This window comes from Esox lucius, chromosome 8 (genome assembly GCF_011004845.1).
Source record: "Esox lucius isolate fEsoLuc1 chromosome 8, fEsoLuc1.pri, whole genome shotgun sequence".
Classification (NCBI taxonomy): domain Eukaryota; kingdom Metazoa; phylum Chordata; class Actinopteri; order Esociformes; family Esocidae; genus Esox; species Esox lucius.
The window spans coordinates 31,895,474-31,911,576 of NC_047576.1; the positions used below are offsets into that span (position 1 = coordinate 31,895,474).

General features: G+C 41.2%; 2 protein-coding genes across 2 annotated transcripts in view; one reads left to right on the plus strand and one right to left on the minus strand.

Annotated features, from left to right (window-relative positions):
* Positions 1-1,109: 1,109 nt before the first annotated feature.
* Positions 1,110-6,896, plus strand: cfhl5 (complement factor H like 5). The gene is made up of 8 exons (XM_034293619.1): positions 1,110-1,218; positions 4,303-4,485; positions 4,632-4,737; positions 4,864-4,940; positions 5,097-5,288; positions 5,413-5,604; positions 5,801-5,980; positions 6,470-6,896. Exons 1-8 carry the CDS (start codon positions 1,131-1,133, stop codon positions 6,670-6,672), a joined length of 1,221 nt encoding a protein of 406 aa, XP_034149510.1. The 5' UTR covers positions 1,110-1,130; the 3' UTR covers positions 6,673-6,896.
* Positions 6,897-6,983: 87 nt separating this feature from the next.
* aspm (assembly factor for spindle microtubules) overlaps positions 6,984-16,103 on the minus strand; it is a 32,962-nt gene continuing 23,842 nt past the window's right edge. The window contains exons 20-30 of the mRNA XM_034293604.1: positions 15,847-15,996; positions 15,658-15,758; positions 15,352-15,511; positions 13,557-13,766; positions 13,259-13,408; positions 12,968-13,159; positions 12,637-12,829; positions 12,404-12,558; positions 12,118-12,294; positions 8,500-8,672; positions 6,984-7,156 (exon numbers count right to left, since the gene is read on the minus strand). Of these exons, the coding sequence (XP_034149495.1) occupies positions 7,060-7,156; positions 8,500-8,672; positions 12,118-12,294; positions 12,404-12,558; positions 12,637-12,829; positions 12,968-13,159; positions 13,259-13,408; positions 13,557-13,766; positions 15,352-15,511; positions 15,658-15,758; positions 15,847-15,996 (1,758 nt within the window). The 3' untranslated portion in view covers positions 6,984-7,059. The remainder of the gene's footprint in view (positions 7,157-8,499; positions 8,673-12,117; positions 12,295-12,403; positions 12,559-12,636; positions 12,830-12,967; positions 13,160-13,258; positions 13,409-13,556; positions 13,767-15,351; positions 15,512-15,657; positions 15,759-15,846; positions 15,997-16,103) is intronic.

Below are 16,103 nucleotides of genomic sequence, written 5' to 3' on the forward strand. Positions count from 1 at the left end.
GCCCTGGACAACTGACTCCTTGGCACAGGGACCATTGCCCACATTACTCATCCCCTGGCGTTCACCATAAACACTCTACCATGATATCACCTTCCTCAAGATTAAATCACCTGCTCACCCTGATTGATTGATTATAGACTACCTGGCTACAATGTTACAACCCGGTGATATCTTGGACAGAGAGTAGGATCCTGGGATGGTCTCAATGCTGACAGGTGGAGTGCTTCCCATTCTTTTGGGATCTACATCAGTGGAAAGTCCAGAGGGTGCCCTTCAGCCAGACATACCCGGAGGAATTTCAGAACCTGCGGGAAGTTTTCTCCCAGGCACGAGCCACCTGCCTCCCTCATAGTCCCTGGGACTGTGCCATCAACCTGGTGTTACGCTTCCACGGGTCACATCCCCTACAACCCCCTGTCCTGCAATAAAGTATGTCACAGTGAGGCCTTACAACAGGCTTTCATCCATTTTTATACATCTCCAGCTTCATCAAGTGTCTTCTGTGTGAAGAAGGATAGGGGCCTTCTCTTTGTATTCATTACCAAAAAAACGTAGATATCACTGTGAAGTACCATCTGCCATTGAACAACACTATGGAGGCAGATGATTCACCAAATATCTTTTCTTTACGGCTTACTTGGTCCCCTATCCATGATGACCATCTACATTCAACTAACTATCCCCATTATCGTACACTGCGTCTAATTATAAGTTATAAAAATTTATTTATAAAGCTGCTGGAGCTTGATCTATTTTTCTCAGTAAAATTAAACGAAACAGCCAGTGGTCAGAGTACAGACCTGGAAAAATATAGAATATATAGAAACCGTTCCAGGTGAGTATTTAGCCATGATTATTCTCTGTTACTTGTTTCCTGACTAGACTAAGTACCAATCAAAATAATGATTGACTGTAAGACTGACATAACAAGACAAAAATTGCTAATGCACAACAAATTACACCTGGAGTGTTCCCTGAATAGTAAGTTGAGACTGATTGAATTCCAATATTTTAGGTCAGTCCTTGGACTGTGGTAGGCTCTTCATGCAGTTCCCTGGGTACGATGTAGTCAAACATTAACTAGGAATAGATACTCTATATGTATGATCTTTCCCTTCCATTTTCACTGGATGAATTGTCTGATCAACATGCAATTATACCTTACTACGTTATTTCTGGTGATTTGGGTGAATGTGGCAGCTCCAGCAGCTCTGAGTGGTAAGAAATATTTTTCTCTGACTTTAACTCTTTTGTTTACATACTTATAGTGTCACATTTGTATTTGTGATCAGCATTTGCTAGTTATTAAGTATAATACATAAAGCTTGCATACAATTAATTCACATGTTTGTTTAGTTTAGATAATAAATTGTCTTCATCCAAAGTTCTGACCAAAGATAATTTCTGCATTTCAGAAATGCTAGTGGAAAGGGGAGATGGTAGGGAACTAGTTTGTCTGCCATATATTAAATAAAAAAAATTGGCAGATTTTAGGAATAAGAAAGAAAAGGCTACCAATTTGAGGACCAATATGTTGACAGCTGTGTCATGAAGGTTGCAAAATAGGGGAGGTGTTTGATGCCCTGATTCCACTGCATGTTGATCAACTGACACACAAAACAACCCTTAAATCAACACGTTTGAAATAGGGCAAATAAAACTTTCTCAGCTCTGAAGTTTTTGCTTAGAAAACACTGAATCATTGGTTATTCATTCATTCATTCATCTTCTTCCGCTTCATCCGGGGCCGGGTCGCGGGGGCAGCAGTCTAAGCAGAGATGCCCAGACTTTCCTCTCCCCAGACACTTCCTCCAGCTCTTCCGGGGGGACACCGAGGCGTTCCCAGGCCAGCCGGGAGACATAGTCCCTCCAGCGTGTCCTAGGTCTTCCCCGGGGTCTCCTCCCGGTGGGACAGGACCGGAACACCTTCCCAGGAAGGCGTTCCGGAGGCATCCGAAACAGATGCCCAAGCCACCTCAGCTGACCCCTCTCGATATGGAGGAGCAGCGGCTCTACTCCGAGCTCCTCCCGGGTGACCGAGCTTCTCACCCTATCTCTAAGGGATCGCCCAGCCACCCTGCGGAGAAAGCTCATTTCGGCCGCCTGTATCCGGGATCTCATGACCAAAGCTCATGACCATAGGTGAGAGTAGGAACGTAGATTGACCGGTAAATCGAGAGCTTCGCCTTACGGCTCAGCTCTTTCTTCACCACGACAGACCGATACATCGACCGCATTACTGCAGAAGCTGCACCGATCCGTCTGTCAATCTCCCGTTCCATCCTTCCCTCACTCGTGAACAAGACCCCTAGATACTTAAACTCCTCCACTTGAGGCAAGCACTCTTCACCAACCTGAAGTGGGCAAGCCACCCTTTTCCAGTTATTGAACCCATTTATTTATTTTTGCTGATTACACATTCAGTAATGGCATTTACAAACCCCACAAAAAGCGCTGTTCGGTGAGGGAAAGCCATAGTCAATCAAGTAATTAATTGAAATAGTAATTCATCTAAACTAGGAATTTGACATTAGTGGGAATACAGTTTTGCATCTGTGGGTCATAAAATGTAGGGGTGTGAAACAGAAAGCCAGTTAACATCTCATGTGACCATGTGGCCCCAAGCAGCACAACTAAGGTGCGGACAAGTAGGAATGTTGTTCTGGGCTTTTTTGTGGCATTGGCACAGTAAAGGCTTCTTTCTGGCAACTCGACCATGCAGCTTATATTTCTTCAAGTATTTTCGTATTGTGCTCCTTGAAACAACCACACCATCTTTTTCCAGAGCAGCCTGTAATTCTCCTGAGGTTACCTGTGGGTTTTTCTTTGTATCCCAAACAATTCTTCTGGCAGTTTTGGCTGAAATCTTTCTTGGTCTACCTGACCTTGGCTTGGTATGAAGAGATCACTCAATTATCCACTTCTTAATAAGTGATTGAACAGTACTGACTGGCATTTGAAAGGCTTTGGATATCTTTTTATATCCCTTTCCATCAATACAATTCCATTACCTTGTTATGCAGGTCTTTTGACGGTTCTTTTCTGCTCCCCATGGCCTGCTCAGTGCATCCACATGAGAGCTAACAAACTCATTGACTATTTATACACAGACACTACTTGCAATTTGAAAAGCTACTGGTGTGGGAAATTCACCATTAATTGCCATTTTCACCTGTGTCTGTCACCTTGTGTGTCTGTGACAGGGCCAAACATTCAAGGGTATGTAAACTTTTGATCAGGGCAGTTTGGGTGATTTCTATTATCATCACGATTTAAAAAGGAGCCAAACATCGATATGATAAAATGTTACTTTAAATGATCACTATCCTTAAATAAAAGACAGATTTTTTGCATGATCAGTAATATTTTCAAAAACAGTGCCAAAATTTCACTATTTCTGCCAGGGTATGCAAATCTATGAACACAACTGTACCTTTGGCATCAATTAGAGCCATGAGTCTATCTATACGTCTCTTCCAGCTTTGAAAATCAGCAATTTTTCCATACTCCATTTGAACGGCCAGTTCTGGACAAACTCACATACGATGTTCTCCACATTTCTTAATTATGGATTTTAGTGTTATTCAATACCTTGGAAATGTTCTGATTACCGACCCTTGATTGATGGATTTTAAGAACCTTAGATTTGCTTAGAATGTTCCTTCTTCGTGATGTCGTTTTTGTAAAGATTTGTACTACCCAACTGAACCAACAAAGAGAGACAGGAGTATTTAACCTAAAACCATCTGAAACACTTACCCACAGACTCCATTCAACTAATTACATGACCTATACACAACAATTGGTTGCACCACGGCACATTCACATATGTCAAGGTGAAGGGGGTGAATACTTATGCAATCAGTTATTTTCTGTTTTATATTTGTAATTCATTTGGAACAATTTGCTAATTTTTCACAAAATGTGCACACATTTCTAAAATGTTCGCCTAGATCTTCTATGCACTTCTTGTAAGTTGCTCTGGATAAGAGCATCTGCTAAATGATTGAAATGTAAAATGCAACTGAAGCCCTGATGTCTATAAGTAGTATCACATATGTAAAATGTATGAATAAGATACTTTATAAGTGCAAAACAATATGTAATGAAATAGCTTTAGAAATAATGAAATTATTATCAGTGTCCTACTAATTTAACTGCAGTTGGGTGTCTTCAATAAAGTAATATTGTAATGATACAGAGCTGATGTCACAGAATTCAAACACATCTCTATCAAACCATTGTTAAAGGGATGTATGACAATCACTGTGTCTAAAGGTTTTTTCTCTGCTCCTCTGTCAGGGTGCTCCGGACCTCTTCCAAATGTGCCTAACGCTGAGGTCACAGATGAAAGCAGGAAAAACGAGTACAAAGAGGGGTACATTATTTACTTCTCCTGTAATTTTGGCTACATAACAGCAGGTAGAACAGCCTATGTGTGTGAAAAGAAGAAATGGGTGTCATTGCGTAAAGGAAAATGTTCACGTGAGTAAAAACCTTTTAATAAAATGTAATACATGTAATGTTATGGTAAAGTTAATTGCATATTCCCATAACTGCCTGCAATGTTAAAACATTTTATTCTCTGACATACCATGATCTTGTTTTCCTGTTGTTTTCTTGACATCTAGCTAAACCATGTGAGCTCCCTGATGAAATTGCCAATGGCCACTACACCATCCAAGATGGGGAGGACTTTGTCTTTGGAGCCACTATCAAATACACTTGCAATGATGGGTATGTTGCAAAACAGGGATTTGTTTTTATAAAGTCTCACCCAAAACCAGCTAATGGGGATGAATTTAGAGCATATGCTAATGATGCTGTAGACTTCCTTATATTAACCTATCACTTTGTCTGTAGTTATCAAATGGTGAGCAAATCTGACACCAGAACTTGCCTGCTGGAAGGATGGAGCAACCACTTGCCTGTATGTGAAGGTAACCATGTATTTATGGAATATTGAAACCTTTTTCAACATTTTGACACAGTGCTACTTTTCTTATATAACACTGTACATAATATTCAACTTTGAGAAGGCTCATGAAGATATAGCCAACTACCCAAAACACAGTATATGTGGTTCTTCTCCATAGTGGTGAGTTGTGTCCCTGAAACTACAGATGAAAGGGTAGATGTGCGTGGAATTCCAGATGATAGTGCTCCTATACTGTTTGGGCATGAGCTCAGTTTCAGCTGCCCCAAGCCAGAACACCAACTAAAAGGAAACCCACAGGTTGTATGTGCCGCAGGGGGAAGGTGGAACAGCCGTTTCCCCACCTGTGAAGGTAAACATTTTAGATCAGCCAAAACAAATCAAATAATGCATACCTCCAGGCATTATTTAAACTATGGAAAAGCAAAATATTCTACAGTACTCAGCCATTTTCATCCCTTTTTCCTGATTCGCAGATGTGACTTGTAAAGTCGGGGAGATGCATAATAATTTGATTGTGAAAGGAAGTCCCCAAAACAACGGCACCATGAAATATGGAGACAAGCTACTGCTTGAATGCAGCAATCCAAATCACATTCTACATGGGGAATCAGAGGTTGTCTGCTCAACCAATGGACATTGGAGTCACCCCTTTCCACTGTGCAGTGGTAAAACCTTTGCTTTATTGATTTCAGACATTGGGAAAATAATGGCACGCAAGCAGTCATATTTTAAAGTAGATTTACAATAATCTCTTAAACCAACTCACACACATGCAAAATATAACTATTAGTAAAGGGCACAGACACATTTTACTATTCTAGATGGTTGCATTTCATTTCTCATGTTGTCATGTCTTTCTAGAGCGGACAGATGTCTGTGGACCTCCTCCAATTCTCAACAACGGAGACACAGTGCACCGTAAAGAACGGTATAGAAACGGGGAATCCGTGGAATATGAGTGCCAGAAATACTACGTCCGTAGTGGTCAATCCCACAAGACATGTCGTAACGGAAACTGGGTTGGACAGATTACCTGCCTGGGTTGGTAGCCATTTAAAACAGTCAGCCTTTCTTTCCAGCTACTCACCATTAATGATAGGAAATGATTAGATGAAAGCTTAGGCCCCCACCCACCATGGGCCTTGGTGCAGCCGCACCACCCACACAGTGTTTTGAACATTCATAGCAGTTCATGCATAAAACTGAAGGCAAGATCACGCCTGAACAAAACGAGGGCTCATAATGTCTACCAATAACTGCACATTTAGTGCAAATTGTGGTTTTATCAAGCAAAAAATGCTCCCCCCATTAGTGCATTTTCTTGACAATCGCTGCTTATCACTATCCAAAATGACATTATTGCTGCAACCAAATCAAGCATTTAACCCTGCAGATATTATTTGGTGATAATGATCAAAATGTTCCCCAACCCACAACCTTTTTTTCAACTGAACCTTCGGTAGAGCACTGTTTTTGTACCCTGTTTTTGTACATGATCTGATCAATATGTTCTATCTTGTCTTTTTTCAGAACCCTGCACTGTGAATAAACAGCTAATGGCAGAACGGAACATTGTATTTGCCTTTTGGACAGAAGATCCTAATAAGCTTTATTCCGAACATGCGGATCATATCACTTTTAAGTGCACTAGTAATACACATCCTTCACCAGACAGCGTAGGTTATCGTCAGCAGTGTTTAAATGGGTTCATGAACTTGCCTCAATGCCAATAGTTGCAGCAACTTATTGGAATTGATGTCTATACCAGCTTTTTGATGAATGTCAATAGAACATTGTACCACAGTCTAAAAAACTACAGTGCATGTTCAATCAGGCCATCATCAGAAACAACATTGGGAAAATAAATGCAGAAAGCTGGCAGACGACAACACTCAGATTAAATCAGATGTTTTATTTACAGCAGGAACCAGTTGAAATAAAAATTAATCTAATGAGATTTTTTTGAGTTTCATTCATTTGCACATCATATCCCTTTCAATGGCTAAAAGCTTCCACACACAAACACCTTTAAAAAGCTAAGCCATTACAACTTAAAAAAAAAAAATGTACAGAAAAAGTTTGACCAGATATTAAATCAATGTTACAAAAATATATATTTTTTAAAGCATAATGGCATCAGCAACCATCTGTATGGCTCGGAGAGGGTCAACAATGTCTTTCAGCTGGTCCTTTCTGAGAACCCAGGCAGGGGAGAATCTGAGAATTAGAAAAATAAAATATTAAAAACAAATATAGTTGACATGTGGGAAATCATGGACAACTGGTTTATAAAGTATTTATTTCTTTAGACATTCATAGAAGGTTGAATCAACTGCATAGTAGATCATAGTTCCAAGCAGTTATCTAGTTGGCAACAAAAATAAACAATATCAGACTTATTTGGGGCACATAAAAATGATATTGCTTGAAGAAAAGGTCAAATGCAGTGGCAATACTAGTAGAAAAACTTGTACAATTCAAAATCTCTGCACTTTACACTGAAGACTTCAAAAATTGTGAACATGAGGGAGCCTGATAACAGAGGTTGAAGAGGAGTAAAACATTTGAATTTAAAACAAATGTGTGAAAAGCATGGTTTTAGTTTGGCTTCATGGAACGAGTAGCGTTTGAAGTGAGATGTTAATCATCTTCACTGCATGGTTAAGCTGTGCATTAAAATGGCATGTGAACACTACCAAAATATAACCTATTGTTTGGCGTCTGGAGATTTCAGGCGACACTACTTGTGTTCACTTAATTCTCATTAATTAATTAATTAATCTTCTTCCGCTTCATCCGGGGCCGGGTCGCGGGGGCAGCAGTCTTAGCAGAGATGCCCAGACTTCCCTCTCCCCAGACACTTCCTCCAGCTCTTCCGGGGGGACACCGAGGCGTTCCCAGGCCAGCCAGGAGACATAGTCCCTCCAGCGTGTCCTAGGTCTTCCCCGGGGTCTCCTCCTGGTGGGACGGGACCGGAACGCCTTCCCAGGAAGGCGTTTCGGAGGCATCCGAAACAGATGCCCAAGCCACCTCAGCTGACCCCTCTCGATGTGGAGGAGCAGCGGCTCTACTCCGAGCTCCTCCCGGGTGACCGAGCTTCTCACCCTATCTCTAAGGGATTGCCCAGCCACCCTGGGGAGAAAGCTCATTTCGGCCACCTGTATCCAGGATCTTGTCCTTTCGGTCATTAATATGAATGACAATTTGATGTCACCCAATCACAAACATATATAAAAAAATGCAGAGAAACCACATCCAAAACATCAAGAACTTATCCCCAAATCAAAGCTGTACTAGTGAACACTGCTAGTCAACTGTAAGTCAGTTATGCAAAAAGACAAAATTAATTCTGAACTATTTTTGTTTAAGATCAGCCCAAAATACTTATATACAAAATACATGTAGAAACAGGCTCTGCATACCGGCAGATCCTGTTAAAGAGGTTGACTCAGGGAGATACAACTCCAAGAACTTGGGTCAATTAGGCTGAACAATAGCTAAACCTGATGGACATTTGTAAAACTGTAAGAAAAGAAACACTTGCTGCACAAATGACATACTTAGGCATCGGCTTGGATTTGCGTGGTGTTGCCGGGATGATAAAGCTTCCGTTAATGGATGCGTTCATCTTCTGCTTAACCACAGTCCTCTCTGCCTCCATCTTGTGTTTGCGTGCAGTGAGGCGATAGATGCTGTGGAGCCGCTCAACAGCCTTGGGAAGCTTCCTCATCTCCTATAGACAGAAATGGAGAAATTACTAACAATCATACCATTTGCCCCATAAAAAACACATTTTTATGTAGGCAAATATATTTTAAACCATATTTTTGTTGACTAAAAAATTAAGACAAATACAATCCTGGAACTATTATTTAGTTGCACAGCCTTTGACCAAGAAAAGTTATAATTCAACTTTATTAGGGGTGTAGGCTAGCTACTGCTGTTCAGATCCAGAGATTGGTGTAGTTCAGATTTGGACCACTGCTAATCTAGGAATAGTTTTTGATTAAGTGACATCCTAGTCATTTTGACCAAAATATCTTTGTTATAGTCGCATTTACATGATTTTTCAAGTTATTGTCAAAACGACAAAAACAATGAGCCATTTTAGCCAACAAACTGCCCTTATGTTTTAGTCACATTAGTCCTAACACTATTTTAGCCTCAACCTATAGTAAACTTATCACTATAAATGTTTCGCTTACAATGTTGATATTGCCTGTTATTTTTCATTAAAAAAATGTGCAGCGTTGTGCCAAAATATAATTATCCAGTCGAAAAATGCATACTGCACACGTTATCTATTTAACTAATATATGTATTAGTTAAGGAGACCCCGGGGAAGACCTAGGACACGCTGGAGGGACTATGTCTCCCGGCTGGCCTGGGAACGCCTCGGTGTCCCCCCGGAAGAGCTAGAGGAAGTGTCTAGGGAGAGGGAAGTCTGGGCATCTCTGCTTAGACTGCTGCCCCCGCAACCCGGCCCCGGATAAGCGGAAGATGATGGATGGGTGTATTTAACTAATATTTGTGTCACAATGTTTGTTGAAAAAACACGAACACTGATTTGGACCATTTAGCCACACAAGGATTTCATCTACAACATTCCAGAGTGGTGTTTGATGTGTTTTCTTGTGTGGTTGTTGTCTTGCTGAAAGACCCATTAATGTCAACAAAGATAGTATTTGGACATAGGGTTGAACAACATTACACAACTAAACACATTGATAATGCTAATTCCAGCATGTCTTGCACCCATTGAAAACCCCCAGTACTACAGAGAGCAAAGCAAAAACATTAAACTTTTTTTTTTTGCTAATTGGTAATGAACATCAAGACTTAATGCAATTTGAAATCTAAATTATGCATTCAATGACAAACCTCCCCAAAATCAAAGAATTGGTTAGATTTGATAATGGTTTGGAATTGATTTTCTGGTTCTGGGGACCTTGAACATGTGTTGAAATCAGTGTATTAACTTATCGGTGTCCAACGTTCAACACAGTTGCAAAACACTGGGCCTCAATTTGACATGTGGTTTTGAACAGGACAATGACCCAAAACCTGTTAATAAGCAACCAGGAAGGATTAAGAGAAGATGCTGGAATAGTGTAGCCAGTAAAGAGCACAGATCTACATCACATCCATAATGTATGGCAAGAGTTAGAAGAGAGTTTAAATAAACTCTTGCCAGTAGAAATATGCAGGAAACTCATTGGTGGGTACAAGAAGTCGGTCAACAGTTTATTGGGCCTAAAGCCTATCCAAGTATTAGCTCAGACGTGATTATAATTGAGTCCATGTCGATAATATTTTCTAAATGAATGTAGTAAACTGTAGATTTTATTTTCCTAAACTAGTTCAGATTTTAGGAGCCAGTTGAGGTGGTTCGGCATCTGGTAAGGACGCCCCCAGGTCTCCCTAGGGAGGTGTTCCAGGCACGTCCAGCTGGGAGGAGACCTCGGGGTAGGCCCAGGACTAGGTGGAGAGATTATATTTCGACACTGGCCTGGGAACGCCTCGGGATCCCCCAGTCAGAGCTGGCAAATGTGGCTTGGGAAAGGGAAGTTTGGGGTCCCCTGCTGAAGCTGCTGCCCCTGAGACCTGATACCGGATAAGCGTTTGAAGATGAGATGAGATAGTTCAGATTTTATTTGGAGGTGTAAAAGCACAAAAACAATTTGGATGTGTGCTTTCATGCTCCAAATTCTTAATTCTGTTTGAAATAGTGAATAAGTAAAAGTATGTCAATATACAGTGCCTTAGAGTGAAATAGCCAACACGTCATAATACCATAGTATCAAAATGTGATACAGGTTCTTTTTGCATGTTACCATTCATTCTATAAGGAAAATCAGAATCGCTTCAACTAAGTTCAGTATTTTGTTTAGGCTTATTCTGGCTCGGCATTCTGACAACCATGCAAATCTCAAGAGGACATGGAGACATTAATCAACAGATTTGCTTTAAGTAGCTATCCAAAAAAAACTATGTTTGCTTATATAAAGACACTATTAATAAAAGTCCACTTGTACTTTAGATAATTACATGGTTAGGGTCGTGGCAAACATTGCCTTTAATATCTAAGCATTGTCCTTGAACAGGAAGTACCTTTTGAAAACAAGTATGATGACACTGGGTTTATTTGACTAAAACTTAGTGTCCTCATATGTGGACAAGGCCTCAGGAGGTTAAGGTCCGATCACTGGACAGCTCTAACAACGCATCCTCCAATTTGGATAACAGGTGATCCCCAGTTGATGTATCCAGTCATAGCGTTGTGCAGTTGTCTCATTTGGGAAGTACTTCATGAAGTGATCCAGAAGGCTTTGGTGATGTGAAGTTATTTCCGTCATGTTATTGAGATCCAGTTCATTGTCCTCCACAAATTCTCCCAGCTTGGGCAACATTATGACATTGCCGACTTTAGGTTGCATAGCCTACCTCTCCAACTTTTATGTGAATGCATCGATTTTATCAGACAATTACAATAGGCCTACATTTGTATTTCTGCATGGTAGTGATGAGTTAAGTAAATTTAGTTTGTCAAATGTACACAAGATTTAACAACCATTTGGGAGCTAAAAGAGTGCACACAGCAGGAACTGATTAAGTGCTAAGGGCTACTATTAACCCGCGCAACAGATTCAACCAACCAGTTTTCATTCTGTGAGTATATTCATATTTTACATATTTAGCCTATTCTAGTTGTATTCCTTTTTATACACAGTATAGCAGTTTCCAGGTTTATTAAAAATGGCAAATTTAGTCGAGAAATCATCTTGCAACTCCCCCCAAAATTATCTGGTAACCCAACTGCAGTCTATCGCATGCATTCGTTTTACGTGCAAGTATGCTGGCCAGCACCCATGTGTCTGTGGATGAGGCCCGCTCATGCCCGCACATACATTGACACGGAACAAAGAAAAGCCCTTAAGCCTACACGAAACACATACCTTATTTGAAGTGGATCTAAAAATCTTATTTCACTCAACATGTCAACAACAGGCATTAATTCCTTTTATTCGGGAAAACTCTCTTATTCGGTTAGAGCCATACTGCTTTGTTTGGATTATCCGCAAACTTGGATGGGCATTTTATAATAAAAAATGTGTTTTGGTTACAGCCCAAACAGTTTTAGGAACTCTAGCCAACCCCATGTAGTAGATGTGGCATACCAGAACCCTGCGTTTGTCCTGCAGCAGGATGACCAGGAGGAGGCAGGTCTTAGTAAAGATGCAGCCTCCTTTGTAGGCCACCTTGTCGCCTGCTTTCTCCCTGTAAATCTGCAGAAGGTCGAGAAGCGTGTCGACAGAGTTCTCTACCGCATACACTGCCTCTGTTGTCTGGTCATACTGGTATCCGAAGGGACACACAAAGAAATGTTTTAGCGATGGTTATGGAAAAAACAAGTAAACTCACATACATGAGTATATACAAAGTCAACATAATAGGAGGACCCACTTTAGAGAGGTTGAGGAGGACCTGAACAGCGTAGGTGATAACCTCCATACAAGGGACGCTCCGGTTACAGCTGCGGATCAGCGTGAAGATGACCAATGTGGCTCCACTGGTCACCAGACGTTCACAGCACTCTGGGGACAGCCTAGTGGCTGTCTCTGTATACACAACCATCTGATATTAGCCAGTCGATCTCTGTAACAGTTCATGTCAATAGTGCAATCCAGGGCACTTACCCAGGTTTTTCAGAGCTTCCAGGATATAGGCAAAGTCTTTATATTTGAGGAGGTACTCTATGGCCCAGGATGTTTTGTTGCACAGCCTGTCCTCCTCTCGGACCTGCTCAGACACCTTCCGCAGACGAAGTCTCATGGCCACCACTTTACAGTTGTCATGGAGCTTTCTGGACTGGTGGCCTCGCCACAATGCCTAAAAAGAAAGGGTAATCGATGTAACTAGAGTGAGATAATAAAAAAATTTGAATGACAAACACAAAGATACTATAAAAACGATATTATATAAAGATAACTATAACTTCATTATATTGAACGTTGACTCGATGCACACCTGCATCCTGATCACACCCTGCTGCATCCGCTGTTCCCGCCTGCGGAGGACGAAGGCCTGGGCGGCATGCTGGATGGTGCGGGCGGCATCATGGCGGCAGGCTAACCACCTCCTGGCAGCCCTCTGGGCTACAATCACCCTCCTCTTGTCCTCCAGGTAATGCCTCCTTTGGAGTTGGGCTCGTACCCACCTCTGTAGAGAACACAAAGATAAAGCGACCCGGCTGACCGACCGTGTAGGACTTTCTAATAAAAATCACTAAAAGTACTGTATCTGAGAAAAACACTGTACCTGTACAAAAATGACAGAGGTGATCTGTCTCTTGGCTGACTGAAGAGCCCGGTGTGCCCTCAGAGCTCTCTGGATCCTCACGGCACACAGGTGATGGTATACAGCTGCGCAGAGGCGCATCCTTCTTTGTGCAGAGGCCTCTTCTTGCAACTGCAGGACAACAGTCAAAATAGAGTAGACCAGATAATACCTAAGCTTTTACATTGACCTAGTGTCAATCGACCTCACCCTTACAGTTCTGACAGCACGGATTTACTGTAGGCTTAATTGTTCCTAACTTAGCATTAATGTCCATTACCAGTCTCCTAGCAATCCAGCCTCGGAAGTGAGCCTGGAGAGTGATGGCAGCATGTCTCAAGAGTGTGTATTTCTTTTTGCCTGCCCTGGCCTGCTGCAGGGCCCGGAACCTCCTCTGTAGCACCAGGGAAGCCACTCGCTGTCTTTGGAAGGCCTTTCTCTGGACCCATGCCCTGAAGGACGACTGGACCAACACTGCAGCCCTCTGTTCCTGTACAGGCAAAGGGAAAATGTAGGTTCAGTTTTAGTTTTGATGATTTATCATCAGAAATGGACATCATAAAATGTATGGACCTGGCTGACTACAGGTTAGTGAGAGATTCATTTCTGAAATCTCACTTTTTTAGAGGAGTTTTGTTTGGATTTGAGCAGATGTTTCTGTACCCTTCAGAATTCATCCGGCTGCATCCATCCCATGCCACGCAAACCATCAATTATGAAGAGCTTAAGACCAATCATGATTACAGTTTGTTTTTGAAAACGTTGGCAATAGCATTGTTTTTTACTGTGCAGAAGTGCATACATTAACAATACTTTGCTAACCTGAGTTCCTGATAGTAGCGCCATTCTCTACCAACTAAGCTACTGTTGGCAATAACGTTTTAGCCCCCCCAGAAAACAATAACACCTATAAGAGTAACACGCGATAACAGCAAGTAATAAAATATAACCAGGGCTCCAAACAAAAAAAAAATCAATTAAGGAGCCATTGGCTCCTATAGGGGGAAAAAACAGGCGCCAAATTATTTTTTTAAGAGCCACATAACAATGCACTTATTTTTATTCACCTTGTGCATGTCTCTCCTCTACCGACTTATGAACTATATACAGTCAAATACAATTTTTTACGCAGAATCTGAGCCAGTGTCACTGTCACTGACCATGATTACATGGCACATTTGATCCTGTTTTGAGCTGAAAACCACGTTCACACTGAGCGGCCGAAATTGGTAGGACAAAAATTCTCAACTAGATGCAAAACATTCTGGAAATCTGTGCAGTAGGGCTCTTTTGTTAGTAGGACTTCCCACAAGCTGCAATAGGATTTATCTGAAAACTGTCTTTTAACAAGGGTTTTCAACAATCTCCATTCTGCCTTTACAGCAGTGATGTCACATCCATACAGCAAGATGTCTTTTTACTATTTCAGCAGTGTGTCAATTTCATTGCTATTTCATCCCCCCCGTAGGAAATGTGCATTTCTCTCTTGCGCGTTCACTAGCCTACAGTAAAGATCGCAAGTCAGTATGATATTGTCAACCTCATCTTTGCAGCCGACAGAAAACACTTGTTTATTAATATACAATTAAAAGGTCTCATTGCAAACCATAGACAATAGCATAAGAGGCGTAAACAGAGCGGAAATTGCAGGCGCGGCTCAAAAAGGCTGTTATTTCAAATTGAGCATATTTTTAAATAATCGCTTAACCGGTTTCAACCTGCTTATGAGGCTTGGCGGTCGGTCAAGAACATTTTTAGTTTTCACCATAGTGGAAGGGGGCCAGACTATGTACAACTTAATGACGTTAACAAAACAAATGAAGCGATAGGCTGCTGGTTATAAAACATGCAAACATGCACGTAGGATGCAAATTTTACAATCAAAGGGAGTAAATTTGTATTGTCGCCAATGGCGACCATGGCAGAAATTTCACTCGCAAATAAATATATTTGGTCGCAAATGCGACCATTATAGTCGCAGTTTGGAGCCCTGATAACTTTAGAACTAAATGAAAAAACAACCTCAAATATACTTAGTTGGCTAATCATTCCAAGGGCCGGATGTGGTGTCATACCTTACGCAGGTGGTTTCTGGTTGCATGGCCTCTCCATGACGACTGGATCCTGACAATGGCAGCTTTTGTAAACAGGAAGCAGTAACGCTCTTTCCTGGCTTTCAATGTCTCTCTCCACCTGCACTGAATGACCTGTACACTATGCTGGGTCATGAGGAACCTGAGATATAAATAATATAATATTAAATTAAGATCCAAACAAGTTGACAGGACCCTAGGCATTGAAGCAATTTACAAAATATATACATAGATGACAAACCACTGCTAATGATCAACAAAATAAAAAAGCATAAATCCTGTTATTACCTGTTGTGTAGACGCCTGGTCTGTATACATCTGTGGACTGTGGCAACAGCCACCTGCCTTTCCTTAGCTCTCCTTCTAGCAAGGTGACCACGGAGTACCGCCTAGAATCAAAACCAGCAATGAAATAAAACAGGACCAATTAAACAATTCATATTATTAGCCATAGCAATTGAATGAATGATCGCTTACCTGTATACAAACAGCAGACTTCTTCATTTCCAGGTACTTTGTTCTCTCTCTTTGGCAGAGGAGATGAGCTCTGAATTTTTTCTGTATTATAGCAGCAGATGTCTGTTGATGCCTAATCCTTCGCCGTTCGACAATTCCACGGTAAAATGACTGCGTGAAAAGAGGAAAGAATTCTCTACTACAATCGCTGTCCAATTTTGACATGTACTTATAAGATATATTCGATAAATACAAAGAATGCTTACTTCAAAGATAAT